The following is a 20,692-nucleotide window of genomic DNA, read 5'->3' as shown; positions in this document are numbered from 1 at the left end:
TCTGCTTTCTTCAGGGGTAATGTCCAGAAGGGTTTAGGAAGGAAGGGAGTTTAATGTAGTGTATATGTACTTACATAGATGCTTTCCAAATAATCTACATTTTAAAATAACTGATTTCTTGTCTATTTTTGGATTTCAGGCAAAACTTCCAGGTAGTAACTATTCCAATCTGTTTCAAGCTTGGTGAATGCAGGTGGCCTTTTCTAAAATCTGTCTGCTAATAACAGTCTGAAAAGAATACCTGACGCTTCCATTAAAGTGTTGCATATTTAAATGTTTTCTGAACTGCAGAATATCAACATGGATAGAAATAATGAAATAAGCTTACACATAAAAAGTAGTCCAACAAAAACATTCAACACTAGGTCTGAGAATGACATCTTCCTAAAGGTACTGGCTTTAATGTAGAATGGGTGTGGGAAAGAGATTCTAGAGAGAACTCCAAGTTGTGTGGTATTTCATAAAAATAAACTATGGAAATGGGTCCTTTATGGGTTCCAGGTGTAGTGATACCCTTCTCAAAAAATTCAGTGTACAAATGTCTGTGGGTTTTCTTAACATAGGTGGATCAATCTATTTCCTAACAGTTTTTTTCCATATCTTCTTAAAGCTAAGATTCTAGAATGAATTGGGTTAAAAAAAAATCATGGAATGTTCTACTACTCTTATAAAGAGGAATTATATTTTAGGAAGTTTCAGTTTTTGAGTGCTATTTTGAGATAACCAAGTGTTTCCAATGAGATACCCAGAAATCAGCTGAATCACTTGAAAATTAGTTGTTTACTGGAAGTATGTTATTCTGTTTGAGCTCTTATGATTTAAGGTGTGAAGATAATACAATACTATTCCATTGTATTACTTTTAATTTATTTGATTATTTTTTTTAAATTTCAGAATAATCTCTTAAGCCTTTTAGTCTCCAGAGGAGTAAATCTTGTGTACATGGAACCCCAAGACAAAAAAAGTGAGTTATTTACCTGTCATTTTTCTTTCCTAAAAGTTCTCTGAACCTTTCTCCTGCATATAAGAAATTCCTGCAAGATCTAATTCTCTTTATCTTTTGATTTTAATTATAAGATATATTTTCCAGTTTACTTTTATTCTCTTAAAGGCAAGAAAGTGACTATAGATAACTGTGTGTCTGAAGCATTGGCAGCTTGTGTGTCCCTGAAGCAGTCCTCAATAAATCTTGAGGTCTAAGAAAGCTCCTACATAATCCCAAACTGAAAACTGACTCGGGAGTGGAAATCCATTGATACCTAATTTATAGATGACTTTTTCTCTTTTCACAGATGAGTTGAGCCAATTATTACTTTCCATGTATTTCTGTGTCTACACAATTAATGACACCTAGCTAACAGAAGCTCAATTATTATGAGAATCCAAACCTGCCTCTGACTGTGTATTCTCTAAACTATTTGTCCAGAGAAAGACTTTATTATCAAAGTTTGACATATTTAATCTGTAAGCACATCCTTTCTGCATTTTGTCTTTTTCACTACATGTTAACTGGTAAATCAACAGGGTACTCATCTTCACAGATTTTCATGTGAAGCATGAGATGGTCTGTAGATAAATCTTTCTAACATTTACACAGCTGCATTTGATTAGAACTTCTGTTTCTGGAAGAGCTCCTTCAGCTGTTGTTCACTTGTAGCTTCTTTCTGTTGCATCAGCTCCCTGGCTCCTTTGGTCACTCCCCAGCCATCTGGCTTTGACATTGAAGGACAATATGGCCTGCCTGAAGCAGGCTTCAGATTCTCCCAGTATTCTTTTCTTGCCCTAAAGAAAGAGAAGGAAATTCAGGGTTTTTTCCAGCACCTCACAATACTGAAGCAAATGGGGCTTAAATGACCATTGCAAAGGGTCATCTAAATTGCACAGCTTGACTTTATATTTAGATACAGAAGTATTAGTGAAAGCATGCAATGAAATGCAACATACTTAAAAAGTATCTTTTCATCCTTGAAAGGAACACTGTAAGCTACTCACTATTAGGAGCTGTTTAACAGCAATCTGACCATTTTTTGGTCTTAACTTTAATTAATTACTTTCACAGTAATTCAAACCACATCTTCATTTTAAAGAGAGATGAGAATTCCTGGAGGTCTCCTACTGTCCCTTCATCCCTTTCCCTACTCCCAGGTCGGGTTTACTCCTTCAAAATTATTAACACAAAGAGTGTTTACAGTGATATTTAGACCTCCATATCAGTTAAGCCAGTCTGCTGCATGGATCAATATAAGCCTTTGCAAGGAGTATGCTGCTGTGCTTTCCAGGTCAGGTATACATACCTTGCTCTGACCCAGGGCTTGGTATGCATGCTCAGGCTATCACCCCAGCTACCATGTTTCTCAGAAGCTTCTGGCAAAAATCCTCTTTCAGGAGCCAGCTCCTCAGCTATTGCTCGGACATGATATGGCTCAAATCCACAGCAACCTCCAATGTAACGAATTCCTAAGTCATATGCCTTTCTTGCATATTTTTGAATATCCCATCTGGTTACAATTCTTGGCTCCAGACCTGCAAAGACATTCATATCTTAAGTTGCCACCATACTCCATTTCAGCACGTTTTTTTGGTAAGAAACCACTTTGTTGAAATACTTTCACACTGTTTGCAAAACTGGTTGTAGATGTACATGTATGTGTTTGAACTATCTGAGCTAGAATTAATGATGCAAACTTTCAGAAGTCTAGCTTTCAGACTCTGCTGTGCTCTCCTGAGGTATGCTTGTTGTAAGCTTTTTTGGCCTTGCAAAACAGCACCTCATGTCTTCTGAGACTGATCAAGTCCAAAATCATATGCTTGCCATTCTGCCAGAGTTCTTAGCTGAAGTCTTGGAGTATTTTCAATGTTACGCCTGCATTCCCAAAGAGTTCCTAATAAACAATCAATATCTGGGAAAGCTGTGAAAGAAGAAGGTATCAGCCTACCTGCAACAGGAATAAGCCTGCGCATTATTCCTCAGGAATGTTTACTACACTTTTTTCCATGATCAGCTTGTGGCAGCCAATTGTTTCACTGACAGCAGGGATCTGTAGCTGTTTCTTAGCCCATCCCTTACTTAATTATAATCCCACCCATAAGCAGCTTGCTGCCTCAAACCACTTTGTTTTTTGTAGAAAGTTCTATATGTAGATTAAGTTAGGATGCAATCTTTATTTTGAACCCTTCTTCCTGTTGCAGGTTGCGGTGAGCAGAGTGAGGGGATAACAGAGCTGAGAGGAAGGACTTGTGGAAGGAAAGGAATAGAAAGAACAAGGAAAAAGCACACCTCAAAGGGAAAGAGGCATAAGAGCAGAGAGAACTGGAGGCACAACTGGAAAGAAAAGACCAGGGACTGAAGAAGAAACTTTAAGGAATAAAAACACAGGAGTAAGGGAATAAAAATCTTCCCACTTCTTTATGCACATCTGCAGGAGATGAACGAGAATGGTTATTAGGCGAGTGCAGCATGATGTCTGTGCACTGAACACTCCGCTGGGCAAAGAAGATGCAGTGAGGTAGTAAGGCTCCATCAACACATCAGAGAGGTAGGATTCTTCTCTCCCTATGTCCTTTCCAAAAAATGCCTAGCATGCAAGCAGGTGGTACAAAGCAGATCTACTCTAAGTCCAATGGGTAGTTAAGAGACATACTCAGAAAATAAAAAGCAGAAAGAAAAGAATGAAATGTTCTTAAACAGAATATTATTGGCCCGGGAGGGAAAGACTGGACAAAGGACAAGTAGATGGTCTAATATTAGAAGGAAAAACAGATCAAGCTATCTTGGAAAGCCTTTTGAATAAAAGTAAGCTTTTGTACAGTCCTGCAGATGTGAAAGAAAGCATCAAAAGCACAAATTCATGATTTCCTTCTCTCATATCCTTGAAAAGCTAATGCAAAATAGATACAAAATTATCAACAGTAAGAATGCAGCATCTTCCATGCAGTTTATACCTGTATAAGCAACTAAACTCCAGGAGAACAGTATAGAATGTTTCCCTGTATTCTCCATCACCCACCCTGTCACAATCCATGGGACCTGATGAGATGCATCTGAGGGTCCTGAGGAAACTGGCAGATGAAGTTACTAACCCACTATCCATCGTATTTGAAAAGTCAGAGCAGACTGGTGAAGTTCCCACTGACTGGAAAAGGGGAAATATAACCCCCATTTTTGAAAAGGGAAAAAAGGAAGACCCAGAGAACTACAGGCTGGTCAGTCTCACCTCTGCCCAGCAAGATCATGGAGCATATCCTCTGGGAACTATGCTAAGGCACATGGGAAATAAGGAAGTGACTGGTGACAGCCAACATGGCTACACTAAGGGCAAATCATGCCTGAAAAATTTGGTGGCCTTCTACGACGGGGCTACAGCATTGGCGGATAAGGGAAGAGCAACTGATGTTATCTACTGGGACTCGTGCAAAGCATTTGACGCTGTCGTGCATGACATCCTTGTCTCTAAATTGGAGAGACATGGATTTGACAGGTTGAGCACTCAGTGGATAAAGAATTGGCTGGATGGTCACATCAAAGAGTTGCGGTCAACAGCTCAGTGTCCAAGTGGAGACCAGTGATGAGTGGTGTCCCTCAAGGGTCCATATTATGACCAGTACTGTTTAGTATCTTCATTGATGACATAGGCAGTAGGATTGAGTGAACCCTCATCAAGTTTGCAGATGACACCAAGCTCAGTCGTGTGGTTGACATGCCTGAGGGATGGCATGCCATTCAGAGGGACCTAGACAATCTCAGGAAGTGGGCCCATGTAAACCTCATGAAGTTCAAAAAGGCCAAGTGCAAGGTCCTGCACATGGGTCAGGGCAATCCCAAGCATAAATACAGGCTGGGTGATGAGTGGATTGAGAGCAGCCCTGTGGAGGACTTGGGGGTATTGGTGGACGAAAAACTGAGTATGAGCCAGCAATGTGCACTCACAGCTCAGAAAGCCAATAGCATCCTGCGCTACATCAAAAGAAGCATGGCCAGCAGGTTGAGGGAGGTGATTCTGCCCCTCTACTCCGCTCTGGTGAGACCTGACCTGGAGTACTGTGTTCAGCTCTGAGGCCCCCAGCATAAGAAAGACATGGACCTGCTTGAGCAGGTCCAGAGGAGGGGCACAAAAACAATCAGAGGGAAGGAACACCTCTGCTGTGAGGAAAGGCTGAGACATGGGGTTGTTTAGCCTAGAGAAGGCTCCAGGGAGATCTTATAGTGGCCTTCCAGTACTTCAAGGGAGCCTAGAGGAAAGATGGGATGGAGTCTTTATCAGGGAGTGTAGTGATGGAGTGAAGGGTAACAGTTTTAAACTGAATGAGGGTAGATTTAGTTTAGATTTTAGAAAGAAATATTATATGATGAGGGTGGTGAGGCACTGGAACAGGTTGCCCAGAGAAGTTGTGGATGCCCCCTCCCTGGAAGTGTTCAAGGCCAGGTTGGATGGGGCTTTGAGCAACCTGGTCTAGTGGAAGGTGCCCCTGCCAATGGCAGGGGGTTGGAACTAGATGATTTTTAAGGTTCCTTCCAACCCAAACCATTCTATGAATTGGTCCTTGTGCTTCAGGAGTATAAGGACAGAAACAACTTAACCTCTCTGAAGAAACAGGTATAGACCCCGCTATAAGAACCAGCCATACATGTGGTGAAACATGGTGATTGAAAACAAGCAGTATTCTATGAGAAGAAGTTGCCACATAGATCATGCTTCGTGGGATTTTCCCCTTCCCAAAATTCACTAACATTCAATACATTTCTTTTCTTGGCTTTATTCAGAATTAAATGTCTATAGTTTAACATTTTAAGTTAATATTTGTAGTAAAAAGAGATTGAAATTTTCATCAACTTTCAGTGAGAAGATTGTAACCTGCTCCTAGATTTAGCCCCTCTATATATATACTCTTGAGATAATTGGGTATGCTTTAACTGACCGGGACATTTCTTTCTAAAACATTGTCCTTGCTTAACTAGTGACATTTCAGAGCAATTGCAATAACACAGAAGGGAAAACACAGAAAACTGGAAAAAGTTCTACAGATAAATAAATACTGCTGGCATCTAGATGCTGGAGTTTGCCAATACAACGTAGCCAACACTTTTCTAGAAACTGAGATCTTGTTGGCCTATAGGTCAACCTCTTGCAGAGGTTATGTACACTTCAAATATCTAAATACCTCTTTGTGCGTACTGCCTTCCACAAAAAACAGAGTTAACTGGATCTGTTTAACAATACTTCACCAAACTGCTTATCTGCCATCAAGCAATCAGTTGCTCCTGGGTACTGAAAACATTCACAAATACTAGCCTTCTCCAATTGACTCATGAAATTTCTGAAAGCTGACATCTCATACAGATTGCTTATAACATACAAGCCAAGAACCATAACAAACCAAAGAGTCAATCCTTCAATTCAGTTGATTACTTACTGCATCTGTTCTATCTTTTTTTGTTTGCAATCAGAGGAGTTACATGAAGGAATGAATAGGATAAATGAGTTCCTAACACTTTTAAACACCCCAGAATATTTTCAGAACTCAGATATGTTATTATCATTTAATGAATGCCTCAGGCACATGCTTTATTCTTTTTCCTTTGTTTATGTAAAGAGAGGAATTTAAAAGAAAAAAAATATCTTCCTGAAAAATCACATCTATCTCTCAATTTTTTTGCTACAAATTCCAGTTTTGAATGTTTTAATACCTTATTTTATAGAGTGTATGATACCTGGAAATGAAAACATTTTTCTAACCAATTTTAAAATGTTTAGGCTGATTTTGTCCTCCTGTCTTAAAGGTATGTGATCTTCTACATCCCAGGTGGAAACAAACCCTAAATACACAAGCCTTATATACACATAAACTGGCTGAATCCTTCAGTCTTTGTAGAATTTCTCATGAGCATACATGTGATGAATCCATCTCCAAACTGCTAATCCATTTGCTAACAACATCAAAGAACATATTCCCTCTTCTGGTTTCTCTCTGATCTCACTTATATTAGAGTTACACACTTGCAAGACTGAACTGTTATGAGTGTAATAATCATGCACCTATATCTAGTTCTGCATCTGCATTGTACATTAAATCCCTAAGCAGGTAAACGTTATAGGGCTTTGGGGATAGATGTCACAACCCAGAATTCCGGGGTTGTTTATTTGGTCTTGTTCATTTCTTTGGACTGTTTATAGCTGTCCTGAATAAGGTTCTATAGCACTATGAAGAACTACATTTTTTTAACTGACTTTAGGCTGTGGCACTTTAACTGTTTTCACCATAATTTCACTTTCAGTCACATGCTGTGATACTACTGAAGTACTCTCACTATGTGGATGATCTTTAATCCAATATTACACTGCAATCCCTCTGTGGAAAATGCCAGACAGGATAATTGGGACTCATCTTACTGTATAGAAGGACACCTTGCAGCTTCATCTTTACTAAAAGCTGGGAAAAAAAACAGTGAACAGGCAACTAAAAAAAAAAAAGGAAAAGAGAAAAGATACCCTTGTCTTACCAAAGGGAAATTCTGGAAGATCAATAAAACCCTGCTTTCCACAATCAGGCGTATGGAAAGCAAGTGGTTGGGACATCAGGTGGGCTTTCAGTTTAGCAGCCTGCAAGCCCTCTTTCATCAGTTTCACAGTTTCTAGGGAAGTATCTGGATCAAAATGGCAGTTGACTCCAACAATAGAAGCACCTAGAGGAGGAAAATAACTTCAAGTCACATCTTCCTAGGAAGTGAGAGGTGAAAGTTCTTAGCCAGAGCACTCCAGAAGCAGAGCAGTCTATCTTTACACCAGCATTATGAAAACAAGACGGTTGGGTTAGAGCCAGCCTCAACTCTCCTGAGGTTAATCATGCCATTTACATCTCAGTTGCACTCCTCTTTACCTTCCTGATGAGGAATGATGTCTCCCACCCTCATACAGTTGCTTTTCTTATCAGTGCTTAATCAGTGAAGACTGATTATGTACAGCCACATATGCAAATAGCTAGCAGGATCCTAACACAGGTTTTGCCTTTGGATTTCAGCTCTAACTCCAAGGGAAATGAGTAGTTCAGAACAGATATAATGAACCCCTGTATCATCATTCGTCATGCCCCTGATTAATTTCTTCTGGCCTTCCCCTTGTCCTGTGGAAAACACAGCCTTTGATAGGCAAAAAGATTAATTTTTTCATCCTCTTATTCTCTCACCTGGGGTTTGAACAGTGCTCCATACATTTCTAAAAACATGAGCAGAGAATCAATTGTGTCTTTGGATTCTGCTTATGTTTCTAGCATTTGGGGTTGGCTCTAACCAAATGTGAGTAGGTTTAGGATTTTGCTCTGTTCAGTATCATCTGCCTGTGGCTATTGCTTCCAATACCATCCTGGTTATCAAGGCTTTCATAGCTGCATTTTAGTAAGTTTTTTACAAGACTGCTCTAGTAAAGTACACACACCTTTACTACAGGGTCAAAACTTTTATCAGATATAATTGCAAAGCTACCTACTTGAGATACACATCCATTTATCTCAATGCTTAAGGATTTTATTCCATACTTTTAAATGGCACATTAAAACAGATTCTTACCAGCTTTTACCAGTTGGACAGCACATTGTCCAGGGGGCACACCATGCATGTCTCCTTCTGGACCAATGCACATCGTAGCTGCAACTGGCTTTCCAGATTCTTTTAGCACTTCAACTGCCCAGACAGCCTCTTCAACATGTTCAAAATACTGGAAGAAATTAAAACTGGACTAGTTTTGTTTCTTGGAGGTGAAGCATAAACACATTAATCTAGACCCCAAATTCACCAGCAATAAAATGACTTGATTATTTTCTGATTTACACTAACATAATTCAATTGAGTTCACTGACCACACAGTTAAGAAAGGGTTTTTAAAAGTCAGTAAGTAAAAGCAAATAAAAATTCATGATACTCTTGTTTCAGAATAAGAATGCCCTTACAGGAGGTTAATCAGGGATTTATCCCCAAAGAACTATTTTCATCTAGAAAAGTCACCTTAGGTTGATTGCTTATGGTGTACGGGAGGAAAAAGGAGCTAGTTAAGATCACATTAATCTATCCTCTTTGGGCCAATACAGAATTTGACGTGACTGAGGTAGAAATTTAGGATTCAAGGTCCTATTCTAGGATGCTTGCAAATGCTGCTGTGCATTTAGAAAAATACCGATACTACTGGAATAAAAGCATAACAGGACATTTTAAAGGAGGAAGGAATATATATTTGTGCTCCCTAAAGTAGACTAGACATCTTAAAGTTAACACTGTGCCAGTTGAACACATGTACTTTTTTCACATATTTACCTCTGCAATTAGGAAGTCCACATTCTTCTTCATAAAGACATCTAGTTGCTTTCGAAAAGCTGCTTTAACCTCTGTTTTATCCTTGCAGCTTAAGTATGATGGTGTTTGACTGACTCCTCCAGCCACTAAAGCATCGCCTTCATTAGCCACTTCTCTTGCAATGTCACAGGCAGCTTCATTCACTTTCTGGCACTGTATGAATATAGATTGTGTCAGTTTTACCTGATCAAAGATATGCATATGTTTTCAGAGCACAAAAAGGACAATAAGAGTCAAAAGCTGTAATGGCTTCTTCATATTTTTATAATATAAATGAATTCTTTAATATACTGACTAGGAAGATCAGCGTCTTTCAAAAAAATAATAAACATCAGGAAACAAGCTCTTGCCACCTCTAAGTTGTCATATTATCAAATACTACAAAAACACATTACCTTTAATACATCTTACACAAATAGTCTATAAAAAGCAGATATTTGGTGTGAAGTGGGATTTTCTTTGCCTCCTAGAAAATGAGTTAGTTACACCTAAGTGTATGCTTTTATGCTGACATTTTATGGGTGGAAAACAAATTATATAGTAATTTCAATTTATTTTTCATTTTTTAAAAATACATTTTAGTATTTTGATAATTTTAAAAATTCAAGATATAATATCCATACAGAGTTATTTAAGGCATTTTTAAAAAGATATCATTAATTATCCAAAGTTAAAGTTACCCATTTAAGAACAGTAAGGGGAAACTTATCACTATATGTGATTAAATAATCACCTAGACTGAAAGACATTCCCTCTATACCTAAATCAGGATAACTAGAACAGCTTGTGAAAAAAAAAAGGTTAAGATGAGAAAAAAAGATTTTGGGAAAAGACTTATTATTTGGGATAGATAACAAGAACTGATTAGAGCAGGTTTCTCTGCAGCCCGTGGACTACTTGGAATCTACATAGGTTTCTCTCAGCTGAAGTTTTTTATGGCTGCTTCAAAAGACCCGGCTGATTTTTAAGGCTGTTGCTGACAGATTGTCTTCCATTTTCACTTGTGCTCAGGTACATGTTTGGGAACTCCGGGAGGTGGAGCCAAAAACCAGTTGAAGACTGGAGGAATCTGCTTCCAGACCTCGCAGCAAATCATCTTGAAAACTTTGCTGTAACACATTCCCAATACCAGGTGGTCTCCTGGTACTTCTTATAATTTTGCATGGCAGCAAGAATTACAACATGGCTTGTTCCAGAGGCACTGTGTTTCTGGGACTACCACTTCAGACATTTCAATGTTGCATCTACTGAATGTAAAGATACAGCATTTCAGACAGATTTGGTTGTATGGCGTTTTGTATGACCTCTTAATTAACCCTCAAGTGTTTCCCTAGTGTCCAGATTTTTCTAATTTCTGACTTGGGATATCTTCCAGATACAAAGGTATTCCTTCCTCCCTGCCCCCTGAGGAATCTTTGCTATTTTGCAGAGGTTGAAAAAAACAATAGGACCAAAGGGGAAAGGATCAGAGAAAACACCCAATGGCAAACTTTCTAGTCTCAAAGGAACTATCTAGAAATGTTTGTGCCAGAAGTCCCAGTGGAGCTGGCGCCTGCATCTAGTGAACACACCCAATATCCTACAACTCCTTTGTGTAGGGGCTAAGAAAACACCAACATGGTGCTTCTGTGGCTGTAACAGATTACCCTTACGCATGAGAAGGGGAATATTGACCACAGGTTATACCATGGATTTTTTAGTTGTTCCTTTATTAAAGACATGGTTCTAAAAAACATTCAGTTCTCATTAGCTTCTCATTATTTTCTAGGATACTTCACCATTTTTTCAGTTGATTTGCTCCTTTGGATGTTAAAGCATTTCTTTTTTTTCATTGATTTTGCTCTCTGTGCATTTAGTCCTCCCTGTACTCTTTGTATCAAAACCCTAGTACACTAATCTCCTCAGATGGGAAAAACACGATGTGGGCATCCTCTTTCCTCTTTGCCCCATTTTGTTATTTTTTTATCCTTTAACCTTGCCTTTCTTGCTATTCCAAACTCTGAAATTGCATCATCTGATTCTTTGGTCCTCAAATATAGCCAAAACTGTTATGATAAACTGTGAAAGCACTCGATAATCTCTCTACTAAATCTGTTGAAATTAATCCATTTATTTCATATGTCCACCAAAACAGAGTTTTACTCACACTTATTTTCTCAGCTACATAATTGCCCCTGTTCTCTAGCTTGTCCTCACTGGCATAAAAGGTGAATGTCTGCAAAACATTGGATCCAGCTCTGAGGAATTCCCGGTGAAGCTGACGAACTGCAAAGCATTAAAAAGAGAAAAAGAAGAGATGTTTGGTACAGTTATTACTGTTATTATCCCCAAATGAAATGTTTATTGAAGTAATGTTACTGTAAAATAAGTGATACTGTGCTTTCTAGAAGAGCCATTATAAGACAGTAGAAGCAGTACCCCATAGAAAGAATAGAATTTCTTTCTTCTCACTCTCAGAACATTATGTAGAAAACTTTCTCCTTAGTTATTTTCTGCTAAGAATGACGGAAGATTTCTATTTAGTTTATCAGTAGATTCAGTTTTCCATGCCACCTTGCTTATTTTCTACTTTCTGCAGTACTTCAGACCTCCCAATTTCGTTTTATAGAACTCCATAGTGGTTTAGGAAGGGAAAGCAGACATCTGACAAAAGAACATGAAAGCATAACAGGGAATACAAGACAAAAAGATCATCAAATGCAAAAGCAGTATTTTCTTACCTTCTAGACTATGAAAAAGAAAACAGAAGAAAGTATCATGGCAACAAATGAAGGGACAAGATGATATTTATATGGAAGAACACAGCGTTCCATTACCTATTTTGTATTTTCTCGTTTTCTCACCCTGCAAAACCCTAGCTGAGTCTAGTCAGCCAAAAACCAAAGCTCTATTTCGTAAAAGATGATTTGTTGCTCCAGAAAAGTGATTCACAACACAGACTTAACTCTTCCCATAAGTCAGCACATGATGATTTTACTACAGACCCAACACTACTTTTGAGGGAAAGGTTGGCATTACTTTTAAGGGACAAATTTCCTAAATTAGGACTTTGGGACCAGACTCTGTAATGGTAGTTCTGCCTTCATCACTGGAAGCAGTACACTGCAATCACCATAGTAGGAACAGAGCAGGAGCTGTCAATTGATTTTATATGTATACCCACAGAACGATAATTATAAGAGAACAAGAATTATAATAGATCAGTAGAACACTACTGATCATGTAAAACAGAATTAAAATGCCCAATGGCTTATAGCAAATACAGGAATAATTTATTCCCCTAGATACCGTACACAGCCACAAGAACACTGCAGTTTCTGTGGTAGATGTTTGGAAAAGTTTTCCTGAAGTCCTGGTTTATTGTACCTCATTGTCTATAGATGATCTGTATCATTAGGGAAATGTGTGAATGTGTTGTGAGAATAAAATTACTCCCTTCAACTTGAACAAAGACAGCCTTCTATGCTGAAGAAGCTCAAACAGCAGTTTAAGTTGCTAGAGTCAACCTGCATACATGCACGCATGTCTGCTTTCATTGAAGGAACAGTGTAGTGTCCCTTGCTTTTCTCTACTAGTACAGTATTTAACTTCTAATTACAGCCTTGGGTAACCACACTGTGATTTAACACAGTGCTTCTTTACCAGCAGTCACAAACACCCATCCAGGAACATGGATAGTAGCAGAGCTACAGTTCAAAAAGTCCCTGGAATCTGCCTGAACTACCAGGATCAAATTTCAGTCTTGCAGCCTTTACACAAAGTCAAAACATTCCTAGTGCAGGGAGTATTCTTTTTCCTATAGCATTAAAATAGGCTACTGATCCCAACTAAAAGGGCCGTCTCTGTATGTTTGTAGTGTTCTGTAGTTTGTTTTCCCATTCTCACCCCATCACAAATCGTTGATGAAAACTAGTCAGGAAATGGGAAAAGCAAAAAAAGAATCTAAAAATATTTTCACAAATGCTCTATGACATGTCCATAATAAACAAGATTTGTTTATCCCCATGGTTAGTGCTTTTTAAATATTGTTCTTCTATTCCTAGAAGAATGCCTGGGATTTATGTGAGTAAGGATGGTGACATAGGTAGGCAAATGAAATGTAATCTAACACATATGAATAAGGAACTTCATATCCGAAACTATCAGGTGAACAGGAGACTCTTAAATGGGTCTACATTTTGAGGGAAAGAATAGTGTTACAAGTATCAGCCTGAATCTCTTTCAATCCCAAGCAAATCGTTTTGACCAGTAGAATACACTGTTACTATTATCAAGCCCACAGCAGCCTGCACTATCACAAACCCAAACCACTCTGTAATTTACTTCCTGTGTGACTTCCAGCATGTTACTGAAGCTGTATTTTCCTCCAGCATTTGGGAAATGGGGATAACAGCCACATATGAAGCTAAACAATTACTAACAATCTCATGCATTTTAGGAGTCAGATGTATAACACTGAGTTTTCATTTCAATCCACCATGAGCTAGACATTTCACAAAAGACACAGACTTGAGCTAACAGGAGATGGGGTCAGTAAGTGCCTGTGCATATTGGTGACTACAGAGCAATACCCGATCTGGCTCAGAAGAAATATTTAGGTCTCATTTTTAAACTTGTCAGTCTGGCAAGAAACCTTCGCCTCTCTTGTAACAGGTAATGGTCTTGAAATCACGCTTCCCCCCTCCCCCCCTCCCTTCCTCACTGCTTTTCTCAGAACCTCCCTCCTTTTATCTCCATCTTTACGGAGATAAGAAGGTCTGGTAGTTGTATGGTTTTTACACCAGCTGGCTCAGGCACTTGCTCCTTCTGTTCTTTACACTTGCTTTCAAAGTAACATGACCCTTGAGCATGCAGGAGCAAAAAGCTGTAATGAAGGGGAGGCAGCATACTACATGAAAAGAAATTAACACATTTCCAGTGAAGGCTTTATTTATAAATAGCCTATAAGGGCCTTATAAAAATTTTATAACTATGTTACAGACATGAGCAGTATGTTCTAGCAAATCAGCAGCAATTCTTAGAAGGCTGTATTCTAATTTATGACTATTGATAACTTATTTAAAGCAAACCTGTGTGCCAATTTAGTCAATTCAAGCTGTCTGCAACAGCTGTAAGGCAATGTCTTGCATTCCCCATGGACTGAGACCTGCACTTCCCAAAATGACATGTGGAGATAATCAAGGGCTTTTGAGGTGCAAAACAAGAAAGCAAAGGGGAAATAAGGAGCACGGGGTAAGTGCTATGATTTGTAAGGTGGAATGTATAGGGGCAGACAGATGTAGAGGTAGAGAGAAACAGAGAGAGGCAATGGGATGTCTTTTGGGGAGATGAGAGTCAGCAAATTCACTCATTGCCCTTTAAATATTTGCTGGAGCTCTGCATTATCTAAGGCTATCTGTGACCCTAAGTTAGGTGTGCTACACATAAAGTGACATTTGAAGGCTGAGAAGGATTAGGGTGAATAAATAGGTAAGGTGTACAAAGCAATGTAATAGAGAAGGCTAAGATCTCTCTCCTTCTTCCCCTCCCCTTCCTTCTTCCCCTGTATAGAGGAAAAAGACTAATTTGGAAGGGCAAATAATGAATAAAGAACAAAGAAATCCTCCCTGCGCCCCCCCCCCCCCAATATTCTGAATTAGGCTGTGGGACTAACTGCACATCATATTACTAGTGCAAATGCTTTCTTGTAATGAAGTGTACATAAATAGATAATAGCATCTGCTTTTGCACTGTTTATGCTAAACACTATAATCTTTATGCTGGAAGGCATAGAATGATAACTTATTTTGTGTCCATCCACTTTAAGAGAGTTACTCTCTTAAATGTTTATTTCAATTCTTAGGTTCTTATGAGGTTTATCATTCCCCATTTCACAGTGGAGCCAGATACATTAAATACTCCTCTTCCATTCCATTGTTTACTAAAAGCTGCTATTTTCCTGAAAGAATTAATAAACAAACTATAATAATTTATAACAATATAAAAGTCCTGGAATGACTAGAACACAACAAAACATATAGTTAACTGCAGAATTCTTTCTCACAAGGTGTTTTAAATGATAAGCTTTATATCAGCTCAAGGACAGTCTGGACAAATCCATGAGAGAGACCATGTCTGGGTCAAAAAGTCCCTGGGCTGCAAATCATTGAAGACTGGGAGACCATTCTGGAGAGGTATCACTATGCGTTTACACTATTCATATTCTTACACAGCTGTCCTGGTTTCAGCTGGGATAGAGTTAACTGTCTTGCTAGTAGCTGGTACAGTGCTATGTTTTGAGTTCAGTATGCAAGAATGTTGATAACACTGATGTTTTCAGTTGTTGCCAAGTAGTGTTTAGACTACAGTCAAGGGTTTTTCAGCTTCTCATGCCCAGCCAGCGAGAAAGCTGGAGGGGCTCAAGAAGCTGGCACAGGACACAGCCAGGGCAGCTGACCCAAACTGGCCAACGGTGTATTCCATACCATGGGACGTCCCACCTAGTTTAGGAACTGGGAAGGGGGGTCTGGGGTAATCGCCACTGGGGGACTAGCTGGGTGTTGGTCAGCAGGTGGTGACAATTGCACTGCGCATCATTTGTACATTCCAATCCTTTTATTACTACTGTTGTCATTTTATTAGTGTTATCATTATCATTATTAGTTTCTTCTTTTCTGTTCTATTAAACCATTCTTATCTCAACCCACAAGTTTTACTTCTTTTTCCAATTTTCTCCCCCATCCCACTGGGTTGGGGGGGAGTGAGTGAGCAGCTGCATGGTGCTTAGTTGCCGGCTGGGGTTAAACCACGACAGCTACCCAACTGCTTTTGGCCAGTGTCAGAGCAAGAAAAAGGAGTAAGATGAGCATTTGGTCTATAGATTCTTAGGCTGTTCTTAGCAGTGTAATTTTACAGTGTCAGGGAACTCTTCTATTTAAAAACCTACTACAAGTTCCTATATATTTATTTTTTAGCCATCCATGTTCACATTCACTACAGGATTTCTGTTTCCCGGTAAAACTGACCTGGTTCTGGATGTTCTACCGTTGCTTCAGGAGTCCAAGGCCCAGCTTTTACATATCCCCTCTTTTCAAGAGCAAAGACAAATCCTCCATCTCCAATCACAATTTCTCCAGCATCTAAGCGCTCTAGAATACCCTGAAGAAAGCAGGAGGAAAGGTTAACAGTTATAGTTCTTCAGTTTTGTGGGCTTCCTTTGTCTTTGTTGCCATTTCCTATGTTTGCAAAGCAGATGTGAGTATTTGTGGGTTGCCAGAAACATCTTTGCCATAATAAAGTAATAAATTTCCTTCTTTAAATTCTCTTTAAAGAATAGTAGATAGTCTGTTTTGCAACATAAGGCTTTAATATGTGCGTATATATTATGTAAGACTTTTAATTGGTCAGCTTGATTGTATTCCAGAGATACAGTCCCCAGAACTAGAAGTCAATGGTCCAGTTCTGATCCTGTGAAAGTAAAACACCATCTCAAATTCTCCTGTGAAATATATGAGAAACTTGTTAAAACGAAACACTAGTATCACTGACCTCTTTTATTAGCTTATTTGTTCTTTAGCTATGAATGCCAGCTTGACAGACCCTCAGCACAAGTAGCTTGTGACACAAGATGGCACAACAGGCATCACAGAAAAGTACCATTGTACCACCAAATGGTACCATGTACCATTTTCCTACCAAATAAGACACATCTCAAAATTCTGGCCTCCATTTTCTGACAGAAAAATTACTTTCTGAGTTTTTCCTGGCCTAGGTTTGCTTAACTAGACATACAAAATGAAAGAAAATCCTGCTTGTTTTGCACAGCCCTGCCTGAAATATTTTAAGATGCCCAATTACAAACTTTATAGCACCCCATGATTAACCTTGCTTCTGCCTTGAACTCCATGCAAATGCAAGGAAAGCAGTAATTTTATTTTTTTTTTGTAAACTTGAAAAACATGAGAACATATATTGGTTGCACCTAATATATATTATTTTTTGTATTCCTTTCATTGCTTCTTTGGCTTGTTCAAATTTTCCATAAAGTACTTTGCTATCACACTAAAGAAGACTAATTTCTGCAATTGGATTACAGCCATAATTCTATTTACATTAGAAAGTGGATGAATGCAGACCCATTACATTAACAAAGGTAGTGGGTACAGGAAAAGAAATAATCAAAGGTAAGACTAAAATTTCCCTCCACAATTACCTTTTCTTGATGACACACTAGCATGCCAGTAGATGAAATCTGAGGGAGTGGGAAAAAAACCCCTTGTGGACATAGAGTTGAATGTAGTTTTCATGCTGAGAGGAAGGGGTTTTTAACAATTAGCCTCCAACCTTTAGAAGATTATCTTTCCTGATAATGTCTCCTTCATTAATTCAAGTATCTCACATCATACATCCAGGAAAGACAAACACTTATGATGTCTCAGCACCGCCCTTTAGGTGGGATGAGAGTATGCCTTTCCAACAAGAAGGAGCACTGTGCCAACTATGCCAGTTCCAGTACCAAGCATAGCAGTGTAAGGCTGCTTGGAGGCTACGAAGCCTGGCTGAGAGGGTTGGCATTTTTGGCTCAGGCACTGACATGGCAGCAAGGTGGCAGAACTGCTTTGTACAGCGCTGCTGTGCTTGGCCAAGTGTTGGCTTGCAAATCTCTGCATCACATCCCATTGCACATTGTGTACTTCCCAGAATATTGACCTGATTAACTTTGTAACTTTAATAAAGTGTGCAAGCTTTTATCTTTATTTTAGGAGGACCAGGGTAAAACTCAATCAGCAATACTCAATCTCCAAAACTCAGTAATTTTCATCGAGTTTACCACTCTTGCCTGTCTGCTAGGGCAATTCTGTTCTAAGTGTTAATGTCAGGAGGCTTTGTAAAGATTGTGTTTGCAATTAGCTAATTTGCAGTTGTAACAGTATGCCTCAAATGGAGCCAAAGAAAGGCACCCAAGGGATCACTGGTTGAGTCCCTGCTTCCTCTGCCTGCCAAGGAATCTTTTACAGACAGAGTCTGCTTTAGGAGTTAAATATGCAGAGAACAGGAGTGCAGAGAAAAAATAAAGTTTAACTGTCAAGCAGCCTCAGTCGTTGCTTCTTAACTGAACATTAAATAATAGATATATCTTTGATACCAAATATAGATATTCTATTTAAATGCACTACAACTAACAGATTTCTTTCTTTTATGAAGTCACTTCTAGGATTTAACAGCATTTCTCCTTCACAGTTCTAGCTTTTTAAACACTGCATTTTACAATAATCTCCACTTTTGACTCACAGAAACAACGTAAGCCATGGCTGAATAGATCACAGCATCTTGACACATAATAAATTGTGATATATTAAACTTAGCATCGGGGCATCTAATAGTAGGTGACATAACTATAAAGCACAAAGTACTTAATATAAACTTACTTTGTCAGTTCAGATTGACTTAAAATGGAAATAACTTTTTTGCAAACTTTATTATAGGGCAGATATCATCTCTTCACACCATTTTTACTTTATCTATACTGGTAAAATACCATTGGTTCAACAAGCATACAGCTAGCATAAATTCAGTGTCAACATTGGTTTTTTTCTGCCCTGGTGACCTAAGCTGCATGCTCATGTCTAATCCACATCAAAATTATACCTTCAGGTCTGATAGTACACAGATCTGGTATTAAATAACAAGAAATAGTACCTGTAAAAAGCTAACCAGTGCTTTTTTGAGCCATCTTTTCACTGTTTTACTTTCGCTACCATGAATGAAGTTGCACCACATAGTCCACACATCTATCCATGGAAAGAGCGCAAATGTCTGTATGAAGATACTCTCCCAACCACCTTTAGGAATGTGACTGAACCATGTAAGTGAAAAGCCCACCTGGTCTACCTATATCCTACCTTTTCATCAGTGGAGAGGAAAAAAAGATCTCAAAACAACTATTCGGATCTTAAGTGAGTCCTCAAGAGAAGCTTATCTCTGCCCATTGCCTGTAGGGGGAACTTGTGGCAATTGCCTTCTGCTAGGTGTCTTAAGTTACATGGCATGAATATGTGCCAAAAAAAATGAAGAGCAGAACAAAAACCTCCCCACCTCCTTCCTTTATAACTGATCTACCTGAAAGGCCTAGTAGGCTCTCAGACTTCTTCCCATATCCTTCTGTTCTCTTACTCTGGACTTAGATGCTACACACAAAACTCAGTAAAACCAGTCCCAAGTAAGAAGTGTCCTGTTAATAATAGTGTCCTTGTGAACAGAAGACAGAATATGTGATTCCACTGACCTGCCCAAGCAGCAGTGCAGGGTATATGTCAGAGTTTGATTTAGACATTGCTCATACGTTTGCCTTAATGGCCAGAACGGCTGATACCTGGATAACTTTTTTTACTGGCTTATTTCTTTAGCTAAATGAGGGTGCAAAGGGCATGCTTATATTGGAGACTGCGCTCAGATTGCAAACACTGTTGGTATTCAATCATATAAATCAAGAGAAGAGCAGTTTGGGGCTTTTAAATAGAGTTGGCAGGATGCTGGACACAGAAATCCCATCCAATGACAGTTTATGCTTAAAACATTTACAATTTTAATGTGTTGCGAACACAGCTTAGTTTGCATATCAAATAGTATTAAGCAAAATGGGTCTGAACTCTGCCGGCTCCAGTCTATGCGTTCAGGGAAATAAAAGTTCGAGGAGCCGCTACAGCATTAGGTTCAACCTAACCTACCCATCTCGTAACGCTATCCAAATGTCCGTAGCGGCTCGATGGCGGATAGGTACAGTTGTTGTTACTACGGCTTTACTTTAGCTTTTCACAGTATGACCTTACCTGCAGAGATACTGAGGGGGGCATTCCTGGGAGGTTAACAAGCGCGGTCCGCGGGTTGCGCCCGTTTAGCCGCAGCTCCCCAGGAGAGCCTCCGGGCAGGACCCCGGGGCGGGGGCGGGAGAGGCGGCCGGGCGCGGCCCGGCCCCGCGCCCCGCGCCGCTGCGGGGATCCCGCCGCTCCCCGCGGCACCGGCGCGGGGCTGCCTCTCCCCTCCCGCCCGGTCCCGCCGGGGCAGCGCCCGCGCCGCGGCGGGCGGCGAGGGGGACGGCGGCCGTCCCGGCCTCGGACGGGTCCTCAGCGCCGCGGGCTCTCCCAGCGCCCGCCGATACCCCCACGCCGGGCAGCGGAGAGGGACGGGGCCCACGGGGGAGCGGGGCTGAGCGGGGGAGGGAGGTGGGAGAATTACCCTTTTGCCCTTTTTCGTGGTCTTCCCGATCGGCAGCATCTTCCTCGCCCTGGGACGCCGGCTGCCCGCGTCTGCCCCGACGTGCTCGGCGCGAAGCTCAAGCTTACATCCCAGCGCTCAGGCCGCACTCTTATATAG

At 39.9% G+C, this 20,692-nt stretch overlaps 1 protein-coding gene across 1 annotated transcript; it reads right to left on the bottom strand.

Annotated features, from left to right (window-relative positions):
* Positions 1 to 845: 845 nt before the first annotated feature.
* Positions 846 to 20,648, bottom strand: LOC126035668 (betaine--homocysteine S-methyltransferase 1). The gene is made up of 8 exons (XM_049794433.1): positions 20,555 to 20,648; positions 16,345 to 16,477; positions 11,487 to 11,605; positions 9,302 to 9,493; positions 8,561 to 8,708; positions 7,499 to 7,681; positions 2,295 to 2,523; positions 846 to 1,782 (listed from the first exon to the last, which is right to left on the bottom strand). Exons 1-8 carry the CDS (start codon positions 20,591 to 20,593, stop codon positions 1,608 to 1,610), a joined length of 1,218 nt encoding a protein of 405 aa, XP_049650390.1. The 5' UTR covers positions 20,594 to 20,648; the 3' UTR covers positions 846 to 1,607.
* Between the last annotated feature and the right edge of the window lie 44 nt (positions 20,649 to 20,692).

Source organism: Accipiter gentilis, chromosome Z, assembly GCF_929443795.1.
Source record: "Accipiter gentilis chromosome Z, bAccGen1.1, whole genome shotgun sequence".
Lineage (NCBI taxonomy): Eukaryota > Metazoa > Chordata > Aves > Accipitriformes > Accipitridae > Astur > Astur gentilis.
Note: the sequence above shows the minus strand (reverse complement) of the source record. Positions and strands in the feature narration are given on the sequence as shown.

What these genes read in the sequence shown, in the direction of transcription:
- LOC126035668 (XM_049794433.1), bottom strand. Translation starts at nt 20,593, where the DNA reads ATGCTGCCGATCGGGAAGACCACGAAAAAGGGCAAAAGG. An exon ending in TGGACTTCCTAATTGCAGAG is followed by an intron (nt 8,709 to 9,301) that starts GTAAATATGTGA and finishes AATTTCTTCCAG; the next exon opens with TATTTTGAACATGTTGAAGA. An exon ending in TGTCCAACTGGTAAAAGCTG is followed by an intron (nt 7,682 to 8,560) that starts GTAAGAATCTGT and finishes TTCCTCCTCTAG; the next exon opens with GTGCTTCTATTGTTGGAGTC.